The sequence below is a fragment of the Labrus mixtus genome, chromosome 7 (assembly GCF_963584025.1).
Source record: "Labrus mixtus chromosome 7, fLabMix1.1, whole genome shotgun sequence".
In the NCBI taxonomy this organism is placed as follows: domain Eukaryota; kingdom Metazoa; phylum Chordata; class Actinopteri; order Labriformes; family Labridae; genus Labrus; species Labrus mixtus.
Genome location: NC_083618.1, coordinates 9144492 through 9161886, shown reverse-complemented (window position 1 = coordinate 9161886; position 17395 = coordinate 9144492). Strand labels below are relative to the sequence as shown.

At 39.5% G+C, this 17395-nt stretch overlaps 1 protein-coding gene across 1 annotated transcript; it reads left to right on the top strand.

Annotated features, from left to right (window-relative positions):
- The first annotated feature begins 1163 nt into the window (after positions 1 to 1163).
- Positions 1164 to 17115, top strand: c1ql4b (complement component 1, q subcomponent-like 4b). The gene is made up of 3 exons (XM_061042612.1): positions 1164 to 1620; positions 2196 to 3528; positions 14440 to 17115. The coding sequence occupies exons 2-3, from the start codon at positions 2989 to 2991 to the stop codon at positions 14617 to 14619; spliced, it is 720 nt and encodes a 239-aa protein (XP_060898595.1). The 5' UTR covers positions 1164 to 1620; positions 2196 to 2988; the 3' UTR covers positions 14620 to 17115.
- Positions 17116 to 17395: the final 280 nt, after the last annotated feature.

The window sequence follows — 17395 nt, the reverse complement described above, 5'->3', positions numbered from 1 at the left end:
ATCTATTGATCCATATTCAATATTTGCTACACTTTCTTGCTCAGTAAAGTTGGGAGATGAATAAATAAAGAGCAGAACTGACAGAACATACAAGTGCACTTGTGCCTTAGAGGACTGGAGGCTTCCTAAATTGTATTCTTGCTTGTTTCTCATGTGGACGCCCCCTAGACAAAAATGTCTTGATAGAATAAGCACATAAGAGCCATTCTGCTTTAAGGACGTATGTGTTCCGATTCTAATCAGTTTGTTTCTGAAACAATGAAACATTAAAACAATATTTTTCCATGATTTATAGGCATAAGCACTGCATAAATAATGTCCAATTTAACACTGAATTAATTTATTAAGATTATAAATTTTAAGTCAGTAATAGAGAGAGAAGGAGAGGGAGAAAAGAAAGACACCAGGAGGAGATTGAGGAGCAATGGGAGGGGGTGTTGTCAGCAGCGATACATCTTTCATCTCTAACGAGGTCTGAAAGCTACAGAAAAAAAAAACCCAGAGACATTGACAACAGCCTTAAGAAACACAGCTCTCTTCCTTTCACCTTATCCTTTTCCCTTCCACCCTCCTCCCTCCTGCGTGATATGTGTCAGTCTCACATGTGTAACCCACCGTTTTCTTGCTACTCACACCTCAGTCTTTTTACATGGTGCTACTGTTATCAAACACAGCTCAACAGGTAGCTGCAACCTTCACTGGGAAATCTTGTTTTTTAATTCTCAGTGATATGCTGTCTGGAACTCAGTCGTGGGACAAAATCTCAGGAAATTATAGCTACATGTTTGCAAGAAAACAAGGATACAATATAAGAAAAAGAAAAACTGGAAAAAGCCGCTATTATGGTCAAAAGAACACCTGTCATCTTAGATAAGGATGCTGTAAATCAAAGGACATCACAGTCAAAATACAAATATTTACACAATACCTTTTGCTTGTATGAAATTGGTGCAAATACATCTTCTATATTTAAATGGCGGACGACAACCATGATGGAACTATTTAATGGATGTAGTCATTGGATTTGTTAAAAGGTCACAGGCAGGATGATGGGACGGTGAATCTGTGTGTATTAGTGAGCATGTGTGTGTGTGTGTGTGTGTGTGTGTGTGTGTGTGTGTGTGTAGGGTGTGTGTGTTACAGAGAGAGGGAGGGGGAGCAGTAGTGGGCAGATGCTGAGGAGAGAGAAGCAGGACGGAAAATACAACAAGTGAATGAACTGTTGCTCTGCAAATAAAGTCGCTGTGCAGCGGGATTTCTGCAGGGCGGAAGTCGGTCAAAGTCACTCGTCAGGATGTGTGGCTTTATTTGAAGGGACATTACGCGACTTTAAACCATTTTATACTCTTTCTTTTTTTTTTTTGTTTGCCCGTGTGTGCTCGGACTGCCCGTGAGCGCTGCCCGGAGCGTTTTGCATGCTGTGGTCCGGTCTGCATGCCGCAATCGTGGATCTAAAGAAACTGCAAGTTTGAATATTAGTGAGACTTCAGCTGAACTTCACCCGATCCGAGAGAGATAAGTCTGTGAAGGATTCCATCCCGCCCGGAGCAGTTTCCTGCGACGTTTCCGTCTGAACCCGCAGCTTGAAAATCCGAAACAAGAAGGAAATAAAAAAACTCAGTGAGTTAGTCTAATCTTTCCCTCTTTTGTTGTCTTTTTTTTTGCTGGGGTTTTCAGAGGTTTGCTAATGATTTTGGTTTGTTAGATTAAACTTGGATAAACAGCATTCAATGATAATGAGCTCGAAATTACTATCAAACTTTAAATTGGTTTAAAGGGACATATGGTCAAGTTAGTATAGCCTACTGTTGTATTATATTTAATTTATATTTAACGGACCTGTCGCCTGCATTAATATCAACATATAGCTGTGAATGATTAAAAAATATATTAGTCTATACAATGACAAAGATGACTTTGTGTAAGACGTTATAAAAGTCTCTTTGTATAGTCACAAGTCATTTTGTTTAAAATTGTTGAGCAAACATTTTAGTAGGCCATATAGGCTATAATAAAAATACGTTTTTAATTGAATGCACTTTAGTTTTACTTTTTCACTTGAAAGTTAATGATTTTCAGTGGAGGTGGTTTTATTTGTCAATGACAGGTAATTTGATATATTTGTGTGTGTGTGTGTGTGTGTGTGTGTGTGTGTGTGTGTGTGTGTGTGTGTGTGTGTGTGTGTTTCTTTACAGATTCAGAGATTTGATGCACTATAATAAAAAAAAGAAATCAGCTGACTTCGGAAAAAGAGATACTTTAAAAAAAAAATCTGTAACCAATCTGTATTTAAATTTGATCTAATCCAGGCTCCTTAAAAAAATTACATTCAGAACTAAGAAAGGTGTACAGCTGATCAACACAAAAAGGGAGGAAGGAAGAAAGGTGCTGAGATTTTGCAGTTTCCTCTTCTTTTCTTCTCATTCTTGTACAGACAAATACAGCTCCTTTCCCCATATGTGGTGGGTGAGATGAACTCCAGTGGGAATACTGTAGACCCCACCTGACAGCTCTCTGCCTGAGCAACTAAGCTTTTCACTTGAGCCACTATAGAGCTTGTTTAAAAAAGATCAAATCAAACATCTGATTTGAAATATTTGTTATTTTTGGCTTGCAGAATGACGTTTTAACTCTAGAAAGGTTAAAAGCTCCAGACATTCTGAACCAGAGAAAAGTGAAAAGTGAAATGTTACAGAACAATTACTGAACATCAAGAAATGGAAAAACCTTTTTGTCTCCTCCATCCATCAGATTTTTTCCTGTCTAAGACTTTTCAATCCCGACTTTAGAATAGAGGCCGACTTCTATTCTCTGCCCGTCACCATCTCACACGTTCGACTGCCACCCTCTTAAGTAGTGACTATCTGCCCAAAGTTCAGTCTGGCAGGCACAACCATCCCAGCTAAGGGGGAGGAGGACTTCCTCACACTGGCCGCCTCCCGGCTCAGCCGTAAGAAACGAGTTATCGGGGCTGGAGTTGGCGTGGCAATGGTCCTGGTCCTACTGGTGGCCATTCCCCTATTGGTCCACACCACCAAGGGGGGAGGGTCCGGAGGAGGGGGCACGCATTACGAGATGCTTGGGAGCTGCAAGATGGTGTGTGACACTTTCACCCCCCCACAGGGAGAGCTCACGGCCGTCTCCCCTCAGCCCCCGGACTTCCAAAACCGGAGGGGCAAACATGGGCTCAGAGGGAGCCCCGGACTCCCTGGTCCTCCAGGTCCTAAGGGCCCCCCTGGGGAGCCTGGCAAACCTGGCCCACCTGGACCACCAGGGCCTGGACCTGGAGGTTATGGCCAGTCCCTCTACAGTCCTAAAATTGCCTTCTATGCCGGTCTTCGGAAACAACACGAAGGAAGTGAGATACTGAAGTTTGACGATGTGGTAACCAATGTTGGGAACTACTACGAACCAAGCACGGGCAAGTTCACCTGCCCTCTGCCTGGCATCTACTACTTCACCTACCACGTCCTGATGAGAGGAGGGGACGGTACGAGTATGTGGGCTGACCTAAAGAAGAACGGGCAAGTGAGTATGTTCTCAAGGGCAGAGATGGTTGAGTTTGTGTGTATGAGTGTTTTCACAAAGTTCAGCTTTTCAAAAGCACACCAGAAATCTCCCAAGTCAGAGTCCATTCATCCTACTTGATCTCCTCCTTCCCCAGATGAGGCTATATAACATCGACACTATGTTCCCATTTTCTTCTAACAAAACGAGTTAGTAAGACTGACTTTTAGAGTAAATTTGCTTTCCTGACACGGGGTAAAATAAAAAAAAAAAAGGAAAACTCAAAAAAGAAGATGATTGACTAATAGTTTGTTCTTATTGCTGAGTTCTGAATTGGACTGGATGCTCTGCACAGGTGTTGCTATAATTGAAATAAGTTTACTAACAATGTAATCAGAGAACAAGAAATATACACAGAGAGTTATAAAGCAAATGTCTCTCAAAATATATGAAAAAGAATGAAAATATGTTTACTTTGAGCAGATATAAACCAGGATGTCAACTGATGTGTCTCAACTCGTTAGTTTCAGCTCGTTAGTTTAATCAAAATAATTAACATTTTTGATTTACTTTGGAGGAAAAAGAAAAAGAAAGGAAGGCAATGTGAATGTAGAAACAGAAGAAGGACTAAATTCTGCTTCATCAAGAGCAAAAAATAATTAAATGTACAAATTGCAAACCAAAGGCGAGGGAGAGAGAGTGACAGCCGAGCGATCAGGAGGATAACAATCCTCCTCGTCTCAGTGCAACAGAGCCAAAACGCAACAGCTGGCTACTGTCCTCTGAGGAACTCTGACTTTAACTCTAATAAATAAACAAGCATGAATGCCTGGAAAAAGCCTTGAACGCTTCCATCTGGAGATCCGTGACAAGCTTGAAGTACTAAGCCCTCACAGTGGTGAGGAGCCCCGATTCTGACACGTGTGCTGCAGAACAGAAGAGTGATATTGTGAAAGTGGGATTATGAAACAAGATGAAAATGACTTGCATTGCATTGTTACAAGGCCAGTCAAACAATGCTGGGTGTTTTATGTTACAACAGTAGTTGCTCTGCACAGAATTTGACAGCAATATGCTGCTTAGCAGACTGTCACCCTGCTATTTGTTGACACTGAATACACGTCAAAAATACCTATAATACAGTAGGCAAGCAAATAGAAACTTAACAGCTCAATAGTTTACACTTAAAACTCTCTCACCTATCCCTGTCTCAAGTTGTTTCTCATTATTTGAATATTATTCGATAATAGACAGACAGCAAAAAAACAGGAAACGTGTGATTTCTAATTAATCCACAACTTGAGTCTGAACATCCCAAAAACATTTCCCTGTTTTATATAAAATAAACTTTAAAAAAAGTATTTATACTTTTGCTGTAAACTTAATCCATCTTCATTGTTAATTGATTTAATTCATCAGAAGTACAATAAGGGAAAACACCTCACAATAGTGCAGAGACACATCAAATAACAGATGCGGATACAATTCTCAAAGAATGCAGGAAGCTGAAAAAAGCTTTAAACTTTAATAAACGAGAAGAAAAAGAACAATTTACAGATTGACAGCAAAAACAATTCAAATTTATCAGATCAACAATTAAAACTTAGAGCTGGGGTCTGATACTCGGAATCAAAGGTTTCGGCTGTAGAGTGACTCTCTACCTTTACAGTAGCCCGTTCCCCAAAATATTGTAGAGGGAAAAATGCACACCACTATCTCCAGAAAACCAAAGTAATATACTTGCATGTAAGTCCTTAATCCAAAGTTATTAAATTGACTACGTTCCATCGAAGGAAAAACAGCAAACCCCTCTATTTAAATAATAAAGGTTTGTCATGTTTACCTGGAAAATTGCTAAAATTGTTAACTGATAATCAATCAGATAATAATTTCTAAAATCATACCTCCACCATGACCACACAATTATACCCAGAATAGTTTGATAAAAGTTTCTCTGTGAACTTGCATATAAGCCAACAACTCAAAGCAATATAAAGTCAGGTTCCAGACAAGATTAGATTTCTTTTTCATAATGCTGTCGGTTCATTGACTCGCCAAATATACACATCATGATGTTTTTTTAAGACTGTTCAAGTTCATAAAAACAGTTCCCTTCTGTTTTATTGATTTGTTGGGATGTGCATGAAGTGCAGAGCAAAGACGATTGACAGTTAAATGCCAGGTATAATTGGGGGGCTTGGTTTGTTGCGTGCCTTTACAGACATTGTCATTCCTGTCTTCTCCTGCTGTTAAATCTTTCATAGCCTTTAGATGAGATCCTCTCGCCTCCACCTGTGCCCTCCCTTTACACACACACACACTTTTATAATTCACACTCATTCCCCATTAATTATCTTTTCATCAACTAAATTATTTAACCCAATTCTGTGCTGATCTTGCCCTCAAAGTTTCTTTGCTCGCTTTATTTAGCTGTGAATAGACAAGTGCTCTAGTAGCAGATTGGTCAAATCAGGTATGAGTGAAAACATTCAGGAGAAACCCAAAAAAACGTTTGTCCATTCTGAGACTCTTAAAGGCATTTCCAAGCATTGTGTGTCAATTTTATTAGTTAGGAAACACAATCTTTCGAAAGGAATATGTTGTTCTTGTATTTCTTTTAGTCCATTATGACACAATGAGTTTGACATTTTGGGAATTGCGTTTATTTGCTTTGCAGTGAGGAATTGAATGAGAAGATTGATGCCTTATGTCTGTTTTGGCTTTCTATAGTGTGTTTTTGCAGCATGGGCATGGGCGTGTGAGTATGCATGTGTTTACATGTGTTAACAAGAATGATCGGACTGATATGGTAAATGGACTTGAGCTTGTATAGCACTTTTCTAGTCTTTTACACCGCATGTCACACCTACCCATTCACACCCACTCACACACTGATGGCAGATGTTGCTATGTAAAGTGACCATCAGAAGTAATCCCATTCATACTCATGCATACGCCGCCGACTAAGCAGCGGGAGCAATTTAGGGTCTGCAATTCAAGTGTCTTCCCAAGGACACATTGGCAATTTTGTTGCAGTATCTGGGGATCGAACCCCCAACCTTCAGCCTTGCGGTTGAGAAATGAACGACTTTACCAGATGAGCCAAAGCCGCCCCATGATATGCATGGTGTTGATCAGAGTCTGAGAATAAGACGCATCATCATAAGGACAGCAAAGACAGACAGTACACAGACATGGGGGTAGACATAGAGAGAAAGAGAGATGGAGAATTGCGAGAAAAAAACACTTAAAGGCATCTATATTGTTGAAGGGCAGGGTTGATGTTAAGGGAATAAATATACAAAAAATCTGACTCGCGTTCCCAGCTGACCACCTTACTGTTAGTGTTGTCTAATGAAATGTGCAATGATGTCTAACTGATGTGAAAGTTAACATGAAGTTTGCAGAGCAGAATCAATCAATGCGAGGAATCCTTTTTCCTCCTCGTGTCCCATAACTCATCAAAAGATTGGTGTTGAGGTGGATGACCTTTTCAATGGATATATAATTCACCACCAATATGTACTTTGCCCTTTGCAGTGATGAGCATGGAGGGAGAGTATGAATATTTATAGCTGATCCAGGTTGGTTGGTCAGTTGGTCCGTTTGTAGTGCCCTGACACACAGACACACAGACACACACACGCACACACACGCACATTAGTTTGTGTGACATCACTCTTGTGGACATTTGTCAACCTTGCAGTAGCATTAGGGTGAGGCTATTGGACAAATCTGTGATTGTTAATGCCTGACAATATGATCCGACATGTTGCTCTGCCTTAACAAGCATGTGTTGGCTGTTATTTTATTGAATGAGGTTTTTTTTCTAAAGTCAATTCATTAGTGCCAAGTGAAGGTTATCAATAAGTTGTTGCAAAGTGCTTTTTTTTGCATCTTTAATTGAGTCCCAAGGCTGTGTGCCTGTACATGAAAATAACTAATATATCAAGAGCTTATTAGATGATTAAATGTGCACTTAAAAGTTGAAGTGATGACAAGCTCTGACTCAATTAAAGAAGGAAACGTCTCTTCTCCAGTAGCTAGGTGTGATGCGGCTTCTGTGAGAGGTGGAAGCTGCTAATTACAGAATGTGAGACAAGGTGTCAATATGAACCTCATGTGGCTCATTATTAGACTCTTTCCAATGTGTTTTATTTAGGCATTTTTGAAACTGCCCCCCCCCCCCCCTTCCCCCCAACCTTACACATCCACTCACAGTTGGATGTGTTTGTACAGTGTATAATAATTTTCTGTGTGGTACATTGCTTAAGTACCGGATGCGATAGTCTACATTATGTGATAAAAAACAAAAGTCCACGGTTTCAGACAAGGAACCGTCTCTTACATCCTGCAGCCCGCCGTTTTTTATCTTCTCGTCTTTTGCCCTGAAGACACACACACACACACACACACACACACACACATCTATGTTTATCCACACAGCCATTATTTGACTATACGTTTCTGTTATAATGGCTGAGGCCATTACATTGTGTTGACTAAAACGAGCGGGCTGGCTGTACCGCGCTTTCTCATGCCTTTGTTGTGCTTTCCTTTCGCTGCCCCATTATATTGTTGTTCCTGCTCATCAAGAGCAGGAATCTGTCTCTCACATAAGTACTGTTTGTTCGATGCAGAAGCAACATGAGCAATGGTAAAAAGAACTTGATGATTAACATTAACAAAAGTCAGTATATCATTTTTAATGGGACAGTAACTTATTTTCTGTGATTGGTTTAACAGGACACATCTAAATGTCTGTTTTATCCCTGCATTCCTCCCTATATGTGTCTAGGTATTTGTGCACATACCTTTGAAAAACACACAAATTACACTATTGTGTAAAGAATATCTCACATATGAATATTATAATGTAACTTTAGAGCTCAGGCTTTACTCGGTAGGTTCTACAGGTACTATAGACCAGGGGTTCCCAAACTTTTCAGATTGCGAACCCCAAAAAGAACTTGCCAGAAACTGGGTTCCCCATATGTTAAAGCGTATAACATTTCACACAGCTGTGCGCACACACTAATAGACCTATCCAACCACTGGCATTAGAACAACACACAAGAATACAAAAAAAACCCTATAAAAACAATGTTATATGATACAGTAATTTATTGTAAGAAAGGCTAGAACAGAATACAAGCAATTTTGATGTATAGACTTTGGCTGTGAGTGCACATAACAAAACCTAAGAAATAGACACAACTGTGTGTTCATCGTTATGTGTAAAGAGCAGCAGACACCAACATAGTTGCCGTCATGTGCAAATTTACATTTGAATAATTTTTTAAAGGTTTTTTGCACATTTTTTTTTACAAACATTCACACTTTTATTTGAGAAATAAATCGAATTAAATGACATGGTTATATTTTGTGTGTATATATATTTTTTTACAATAATAGAAAAAATATGCTGTTTAAAATCATTTAAAATTTGTCTTTGTTTGTTTGGAAGGCATTTTGTGACCCCCTCTTGGTGTCTCTTGACCCCCGAGATACCAGGGCGGTACCGACCCCACTTTGGGAGCCAGTGCTGTAGACCGTCCACAGAACCAATTTATATCCAATTAGAGAACCTCCTCCACCCTCAAAGGCTTCAGTCTAGAGCCAATTAGAGACTTTATAATCAACATCTTGACAACTTGGGTTGAGTGTCATGACAAAATATTAACATTTAGTATGCCAATTAGTGTGTGAGTGTGCACTGCAGGAGAAATCTTACACATAGAACTACATTATAGAAACAGGAAACCTCAGGCGTGTACACATAAACTGTATGAAGTCAGAGAAACATTGTAGCTTTTACACTGGGGGCCATTTCGATTGTCCTACTCCTTCTCCCTCTCCCAGTTTACCCTTAGAGGTCCCTCAGGTAACTTTAAGAGACCCGTTCTCAATCGCCTCGCTCTGCTCTGAGAGGTCTGTACATCACAGTGAATGAATCCTGTCAGTTTTATTATCAAAGGATCAAGGCACTGCTGCGAAACAAAACAAAAGTGAAAAAATAACACAGTGCGTGCACGGACAGCCCACCTCCCCAGCCTCATTTCTATGCCCTCCTCTGAAGCAGGCATGCTTGATCAGTTTGTTATCCAACAGGCTCCCTCCCTATCACTCAAAGCCCCACTCAACTTTGGCTTCCTTTACCAGCATCCTGTGCTTAGACTGTTAAAAGTGCATGCAGCTGCTCAGCTGTCTTTAAGTCCTTGTCCAAATATCATCCCTCATTCTCACAATCCTGTATTGTCCCTCTTTCCATTATGTTTAATTCAATAAAAAAACATCCGACCTAAACATTATGATGACTTAGACTTTGATACTTGTTTGAGATACAAAAAAAAAGGAAATCTTTGGCTTGTTTGAGAAATTTGATATACAGTAGCTCAGCTCTAAAATATGTCACGCCAATCAGTGGCACACAGCTGAAAATATGGATTTTATTGAGCATCTAGTACTGTCAATGAATTATTTCCCTGCTGTAACCCCCCCTCTCTTTCTCACCATTTCTTGCCTCTCTCTCCCCCCATTTCATGCTGCCCCCTAATGAAAAGTGTAGGCAGTGTAATCGTCTCCATTGTCCCGCGGGTCTCCACTTTCCCCACCAGCAGCAGATCACGTCAGAACTGTGTTTGTCCAACAGACAGAAATTCACTCCCTTGTCACTATCAATCTCTGCAGCTGTTGACAATAATCCTGATCTGCCTTTCCCTCTTGTTTTCACTCCCAAAGCCCCTTGTGCCTCCTGCCCACTTAAAGAACACAATGTTTCACTGTTATTGTTGCTGACAGTAAAGATTCATCTGTGGTGGTTTCAGGGCCACAAAACTCTGCAATGTCTCTAAATCGAGCTCAGATCCAGAAATTATACAATCCACAGTCCGACACAAGGATTCATAAACTATGCAAAAATGGTCTGTTGCAAGCAAAGTATTAACTCAAATTCCCAAAACATAAAACGGCATATTTCTTACTGCAAAACAGAAAGAAAATATTTAAAAATATATATTTTTAAATGATTACATAAAAACATTTACATTTCACACAACTACCTGTTTTGATTTTTTAAATTATTTTAAATGAAGTTAAATGTCAGAATTTACAAAGAAAAACCATACTTAATGTAGCACATCTGTAGTTGAAAGAGTTTCAGTAAAGATCTTCAATAGAGGGGCAACAGTGCAGAAGATTTTTTTACTGCCGTATAATAGATGGTGGAGCTCAAGCTAGTTTTACAAACTGTACTCTTGGGTAGTCTGCTGTTTAAGTACTGTATTTATATATTCCTAACATATTCTTCTTATTATAAGACACCTGTTAAATAAAGCTTTGCTTATTTATTCATACGACACAATAATGAAATACAAATCATTTAATCAGTTATATAACCACTCCCATGTAGCAAACCACTCCCATGTGTGCCCTGAGTTACTGTAAATACAGGAGGATGATGCGACTTTGAATTAATCATAAAAATAACACATTAAATGTCAGCATCTTTGCTGTGTGAGGCGAGGCGAAGTAAACCTGCATGTCTCATAAGGAAGTCAGCCATAAAGAGCCATAAATAACATCATGTCCTTTTGGCTGGCAAATTAGCTGATGTTCATGTTTAAAAGGCCATTTCAATAAGATGATATGAATATCTCTGCTGCAGCGTTTTTTTTCTCCATGGTTCTTAATTATGGCTGATAGGTAGGGAAACCGCAAAATACACATTTTTTAATAGGCTGCATGCAGTTCAATTGTGTATTTTAATAAGTGGAATTGTAATTCTGGTTCCGAACACATAGTGAAGTAATTGCACAAACAAATGTGATCTTTACTGTTTTTTTTAAGTTAAAGCAGCCTTTCAGCCTGTAACTCTGCTCAAGATACTATCAGGGGAATCCTGCCGTTCAGCCATGTAGACAGATGTTGGATGTACAAGATGTCAGATTCTCTTTGCTGTTATATTTTTCCCAAAACCTATTAGGCCTCCTCAGGGGAACAGTTCAGTCCCTTCAGAGCAAAGCAGTCTAACAGTATCAAACAACAAAATGTCTTAGATGCCAAGTGTTTTTTCTCAGGTGTTCACTTTAGATTCATAAAAAAACAATGACGAATGAGAGGTGCTCTTAGGGAGAGAGTAGAGTCTGCCTGTGTGTGTGTGTGCGTGCGTGTGTGTGTGTGTGTGTGTGTATTTGTGTGTGTGTGTTCTTATCTTATCCTGACCTCCTGCTAGGATTTCATGGGCCTATTTGACCACTGTAGCCTATACCCTGTGCCCCCATTCGTTGTGATTGTATGGCGTTATTGAGGAGTTAGACCTATTAGGCTGGGAGCTGCCATGGCTGTCCAACTACCAATTACTGTAGCCTGCAGCCGTGTATGGCCTTCCCCTACGCATCTGGAGGTAGGGAGGCAGGGGTTGGGGTATGGGGAGAGGGGGGTCGAGTGTGTAGGAAGGGGAGGGGGGGTCCTCAGGAGACCTGCCACAGTGCGCACCGTTAATCAATCCGATTTAGACCGGACAGGGACACACTTAGTCGCTTCTCCTGCCAACACTGCCCTGGTGGGGGAGAGGAGAAAACGCGCGCGTGACCTGCATCTCATTCTGGCAAAAGGACACAAAAAGATGGATAGATGGGTGCAGAATGAAGAGATAGTGATGGAGTAGCGATTGGGGTGGGATGATGGGGGGGGGGGGGGGGGGGGGGCTTGAGGTATGGAGGGGGAGACAACAATTAATGGAGTGATGTGAGCAGAATTAAAACAAAGGAAATGTATCGATTAATTTCTGTCTGGAGGAGGGGAATAAATATGTTCACCTTCGCAACATGGACAAAATGCTTGTAGAACTGAATTGATGACATGGGTGGGGAAAAAGAGTGTTGGGTAGAGGATGAGAAGAAATGGGAAGTTTAGTCCTATTTCATTTGTCTTGGTGATCACGAGAGAGTCAGGGAGGCCTGATGACTGGTGGATATGGACCATATTCTCCATCAGACCCTCTGCGGGGACAAGGATGGAGCGAGGGGAACATATTTGCATTCATTAATATGTATGCGCTTGTGTACTTTATTTCCCTCTATTAAATGGATTGCCTGCTTGAATAGTTGGTTACTTCTAATGATAGAGCTATTTATTATAAGCTAGATAAGATTTGCTACCGGCTGCTAAAAATGTAGTTGACAAAATAATAGATACCTTTATGATGAATAAATGTGCCCTATTCCCCAACTGTTTACCCACACTGGATCCTGACCTGATCAAAGTGAGACAATGGATTGTTCTTCTCCTTTGATTAAGGAAGAAACCTGGCTTTATGTTAAGCAATTGCGCGGGTTTGACTTCATGTAATAAAATTAACATATACACAGGAGCATTTTGATCTTTAAATGAAGGAGCAACATTAGATATGTGTTCAGCTGTTGTGCTTACTGCTATGTAAATATGTACAATGGCCATTAGATTTAATGACTTCCTGTTAGATGGTTGGTCACACCATTAAAGAGCCAGTATCATGTAGAGTGTATGATTCTCCTCACATAAACCCGTCTACATGTGGATTAAAGCGTGAAGAATGACTCATCAGACCATCATAAGATCTTTTTTTTTTGTTAGGCTAAACGATCTGTGGCCTTCAGATAGTGCATCTCTAGTGTGTTACCATTTGAATAGAACATAGAACACACATTAATGAGAGATCTATTATACAGCTCTTCTTGTTATTGTGTCAGAAGGAGGTTGATTATAATGTTCGGTCATTTCAGGAGGTGATGTTGTGAAACTATCCAAGGCAGCCGCTGTGTGTGATGTCCACGTTTGGCTTAACATGTACGGAATTAGGATCTTTTATTCTTTGATATGTTACATAATGATGCTTTCCAAACTTGATTTATATGTACTTAATTAAATTGAAGATGACTCACTGGCTATTAAATATTAAATATTATCTGTACAATAAAAAAGTAATGAGTCAAATGATTTTATCTAATCCAGAAACAGTTCCGACAGTTGAAATTAACGTACTGAAAATTAAAACCTGACTTTCCCATTAAAAAAATAAGGTTTGTTGTGTTCGCTGTTATGGACACATGCCCTCCCTGATTGTCCTTGCATTGCCCATCAGACTGTTCCCTGCAACATGTGGATCAGGTGTGAGAGCAACAACCTGGTGGAAAAATTGATAGTGGCTAAAAAGGTTGAGCTCTCAGATGGAGGTTTGAGGCCAAAGATCACTGCACATCTCATCTATCTACCCAGTGGACAGGAAGGTATCTGTACTGATGACATTACACAGAGATCACAGAATGAAACAGGAAATAAAATGGCACTGGTAACATCCAGATAAAGTGAAAAGATGGGTTGCGGTTTGGAAACTGTGAGAAGATTTGAAAGATACACTTATCATAAGCCCTTAATTGAAAACATACGATTTGAAAGAAATTGTTGGTTGTGCCATTCTTATCAATCAACTGGATGATACCATTTCCGCATCCCAACAAATGCATATAGTGGCTTTCTTTATGCTCAACTTAGAATTCCACATTCCTACCATGTCTGTATCCATTACCTGGTTATTAATATTTACAGTATATGGCTGTAGTGAACAAGCCTCCATCCTAATAACTAGTGGTATTGTGAGGACCAGGGATTTAAATAGAAGTAGAGAAGTTTGTTGCACGATTATTTCCCAAACTACATTTTTAGAAACTAGCAGGTGACAATCATTCATTAGCAATATACAGTTTTGGTGGTACATTCTTCCATGCTCTTAGATGTCTAAAAACCATATGATATATTTTTCCTTGTTATCATTTAGTTTATATGTCAGTATACAGTGAAACAGTGAAACACAATGCCAAACAATTATCCATTCTTTTTTTATATGTGTATGTATTTGCAACCGATTAACTACTACTATTGTCTCTAACTCAGGTAAGGGCGAGTGCAATCGCTCAAGATGCAGACCAAAACTATGACTACGCCTCCAACAGTGTCATCCTGCACCTGGATGTCGGGGACGAGGTGTGTGTACAGCTGGATGGAGGCAAAGTTCATGGAGGAAACACCAATAAATACAGCACCTTCTCTGGCTTCCTCATCTACCCTGACTGACAGTATTCTCACATTTCTATATTCTCTTTCCTCAAGCAAAAAGTCTCCTCTCCTTTCTGCATCTAACACACCATGCTACCATGATGTAATATGCCATTTCAATGCTGTCCAGTACAAAAAACATGTAATAACATGCTAACAAATAGAGTTTGAAAAGAATTTCTGTAAAAATGAATATAGTTATGTATATATCAACAGTTAACATTTACTTCTGAATCACACACTTGTGTAATCATTATTCTGTGCCATGTACAGTATGTCTAAGGGCATCCTAAACATCTGTTTCACATGCTTGTACAAACACATGCACACAGGCACACACATGAATTGAATTTCTCCTATTGCTTGCTAGGCTGAGACAAGATGACAATTTTAGCCACCAGTCTGAAATCGACTGAAATGATCTCTGAATGTAGCCTGTAAATCGAAGTGTGTGTACTCGGCTGCAGCCTCTCGCCTTCACTGTGAGATGGATTTCCAAACAAGAAAAGTTATGAATATATTGATTGCAGCTGATAATACGGTCAACACGGTGAACATAATCCAGTGTGTTCATGCTGTTTGAGAGCACATGTGTGTTTGTGTCGGGCTGTGAAAGCATCACGTAACAGTCCCTTAACGCTCAGGGTAAGTCGATACTGAGGTTTAGCTTTGAGATTTTCTCTGAGCCATAGCTTATGACAGTCTCATCATGTCCTGCTAATGAGCAGGACAGGATACGCCATGTCACTCACTCTCACACCTGGCACCCATTGCTGTATGACTGTACTGAAAAAGTTTGCGATGATAAGAAATAGACATTTGCTTTTTTGTAGTAAGTTTAATGGTATGATTGATAGCATTCTCATTTCATTTTGACACTACAGGAAATGTATCTAAGCCGAGCATAGGAACTGGGTTTTTTTGTGTGAAGTGTTTTCTGACCATGTTGGAAATCAAAGTGAGAACCCAACACCAGAGGTTGTCTATATAAATAGATTCTGAATACAGACGAATACAGGATCCATAGGCAAGACAAATATTTTGGGGTCTGAAGTGTTTAGGTTTTCATTCACAGTGTAATATGTATAACTTTGTACACTTTTGTTCCGGCATTGCCTGTAGGCTATGCAGGAAAGCAATCTGTGTATAAGAGGATGTAATGAAATCCCAGTCCCCATCATGCGATGTCAATTTAGCTGTTTTAATCTCGATAAACATACATTTGCATATAAACAAGCTAATGTGCTAACGTTCATAGTCATCGACTGTCCATTCTATAACTCAAATCACCCATATAAACAATGGCCATTGCACAGAAAAGATTACCATCTGAATAACATCTGGTCACACTGGAAGACCTGAAAATTGTCCATTGCTCTGAGAGGCTATGTTATTGTCCGCTGATAGCCAATGGGTTTTGAGACTTCACTGAAGGGAGCGAAACACCACCTGTTCCATTTTCTCATTCAGAAACATATAAATAGTTTTTGTAACAAAAAAAAGGGTTAGAGAGAGAAGTTAATTCCCTGGCTCCTTCATAAACCCTCACACAGCTGACCAAATACAGCGTTGATTCAGTGTGATTGTTGAACAGGACTTGCAGGTTAAAGCTAACAACATTGGGAACAGAGGGAAACAGCTAGCTCAGCTCTATATAAATGAAATGCAGTCCAACCGCTGGGCTTTATAGCTCACCAGATAACATGTTACCACTTCAGTTTTATAAAAATGTAAGTATTCAAAAAACAAAAAAGAAGAATGTTTTTTTTTTTTTTTTTGGTAGGCTTATTACAGAAAGAGCTAGCCTGGCTATTTCCTCTGTTTTGAGTCTTAAGCTAGCTGCCTTCAGTCTGTCTGTTATCATACACGCATGAGAGTGGTTTGAATGTTGTTGTCTAACTAGCTTAATAAAGCAAATCAAGGTAGGCTAATTCATTCATCTTACAAAGAATGGTTTAACATGCAGGTAGCTGTTGGTGTTTTACTGCCATATACCACACCTCAAGGTTTTCTGTGCCTTACACTATCTTTTGGATGTGTGAACAAGCAGATTTCTATGATAAGTCCATGTAAGTTGTTATTCACTTATCACAGAATCTAACTGAGGACATTGACTGTCAATCTTTGTATGTAAAATAATGTAGCTCACTGCTGTAAAAAAAAAAAGAAATGGAAAAAAGGCCCCAAAATGGAGACGGATTCTGTTCAGATAGAAACACCTGTTGGAATGAACAACAGAAGCATGTCTATGTGTAGTTAAAAAAAGGATTTCAAAAATATATAAATACATTGATGTAGACAAATTATGACATTCAACTTTTATTTTCATGACCTATCCATTGTGCCAAGTTGCATCCTGTGTGTGTTTTCTGACGCTGTTGCCTTTGTTCACGAGCCATGTGGTCAGTGTACTTTGCAGGCTGAGTTGTGTGTGTATTTGTTATGTATGAAATCAACATAGATTTTTCTCTGCCCTTGATGACCATGAAACACAATAAAGAAGAAAAGAAAATTCAGGATTGTTTTGCCCTCACTGAGTCAGAATAAAACAAGTCTGGTCTTTACTCTTTGTTCATTTCGTTCCTCACTCTTTCTTTTTTTTCTTTCAAGGAAAATCAAGAACTGCGCGGGCGCTGACATCTGGTTTAATCACTTTAACTGCTCAGGGGGTAATATGAATACAAAGATCTCTGATAAATTAACTTATTTGTAAAATCGAATTTTAAAACAACTGAGAAATATTTTCCAGTACTTTAACCAAACCCATCAATAACCTACCTGTACATGTGTATCT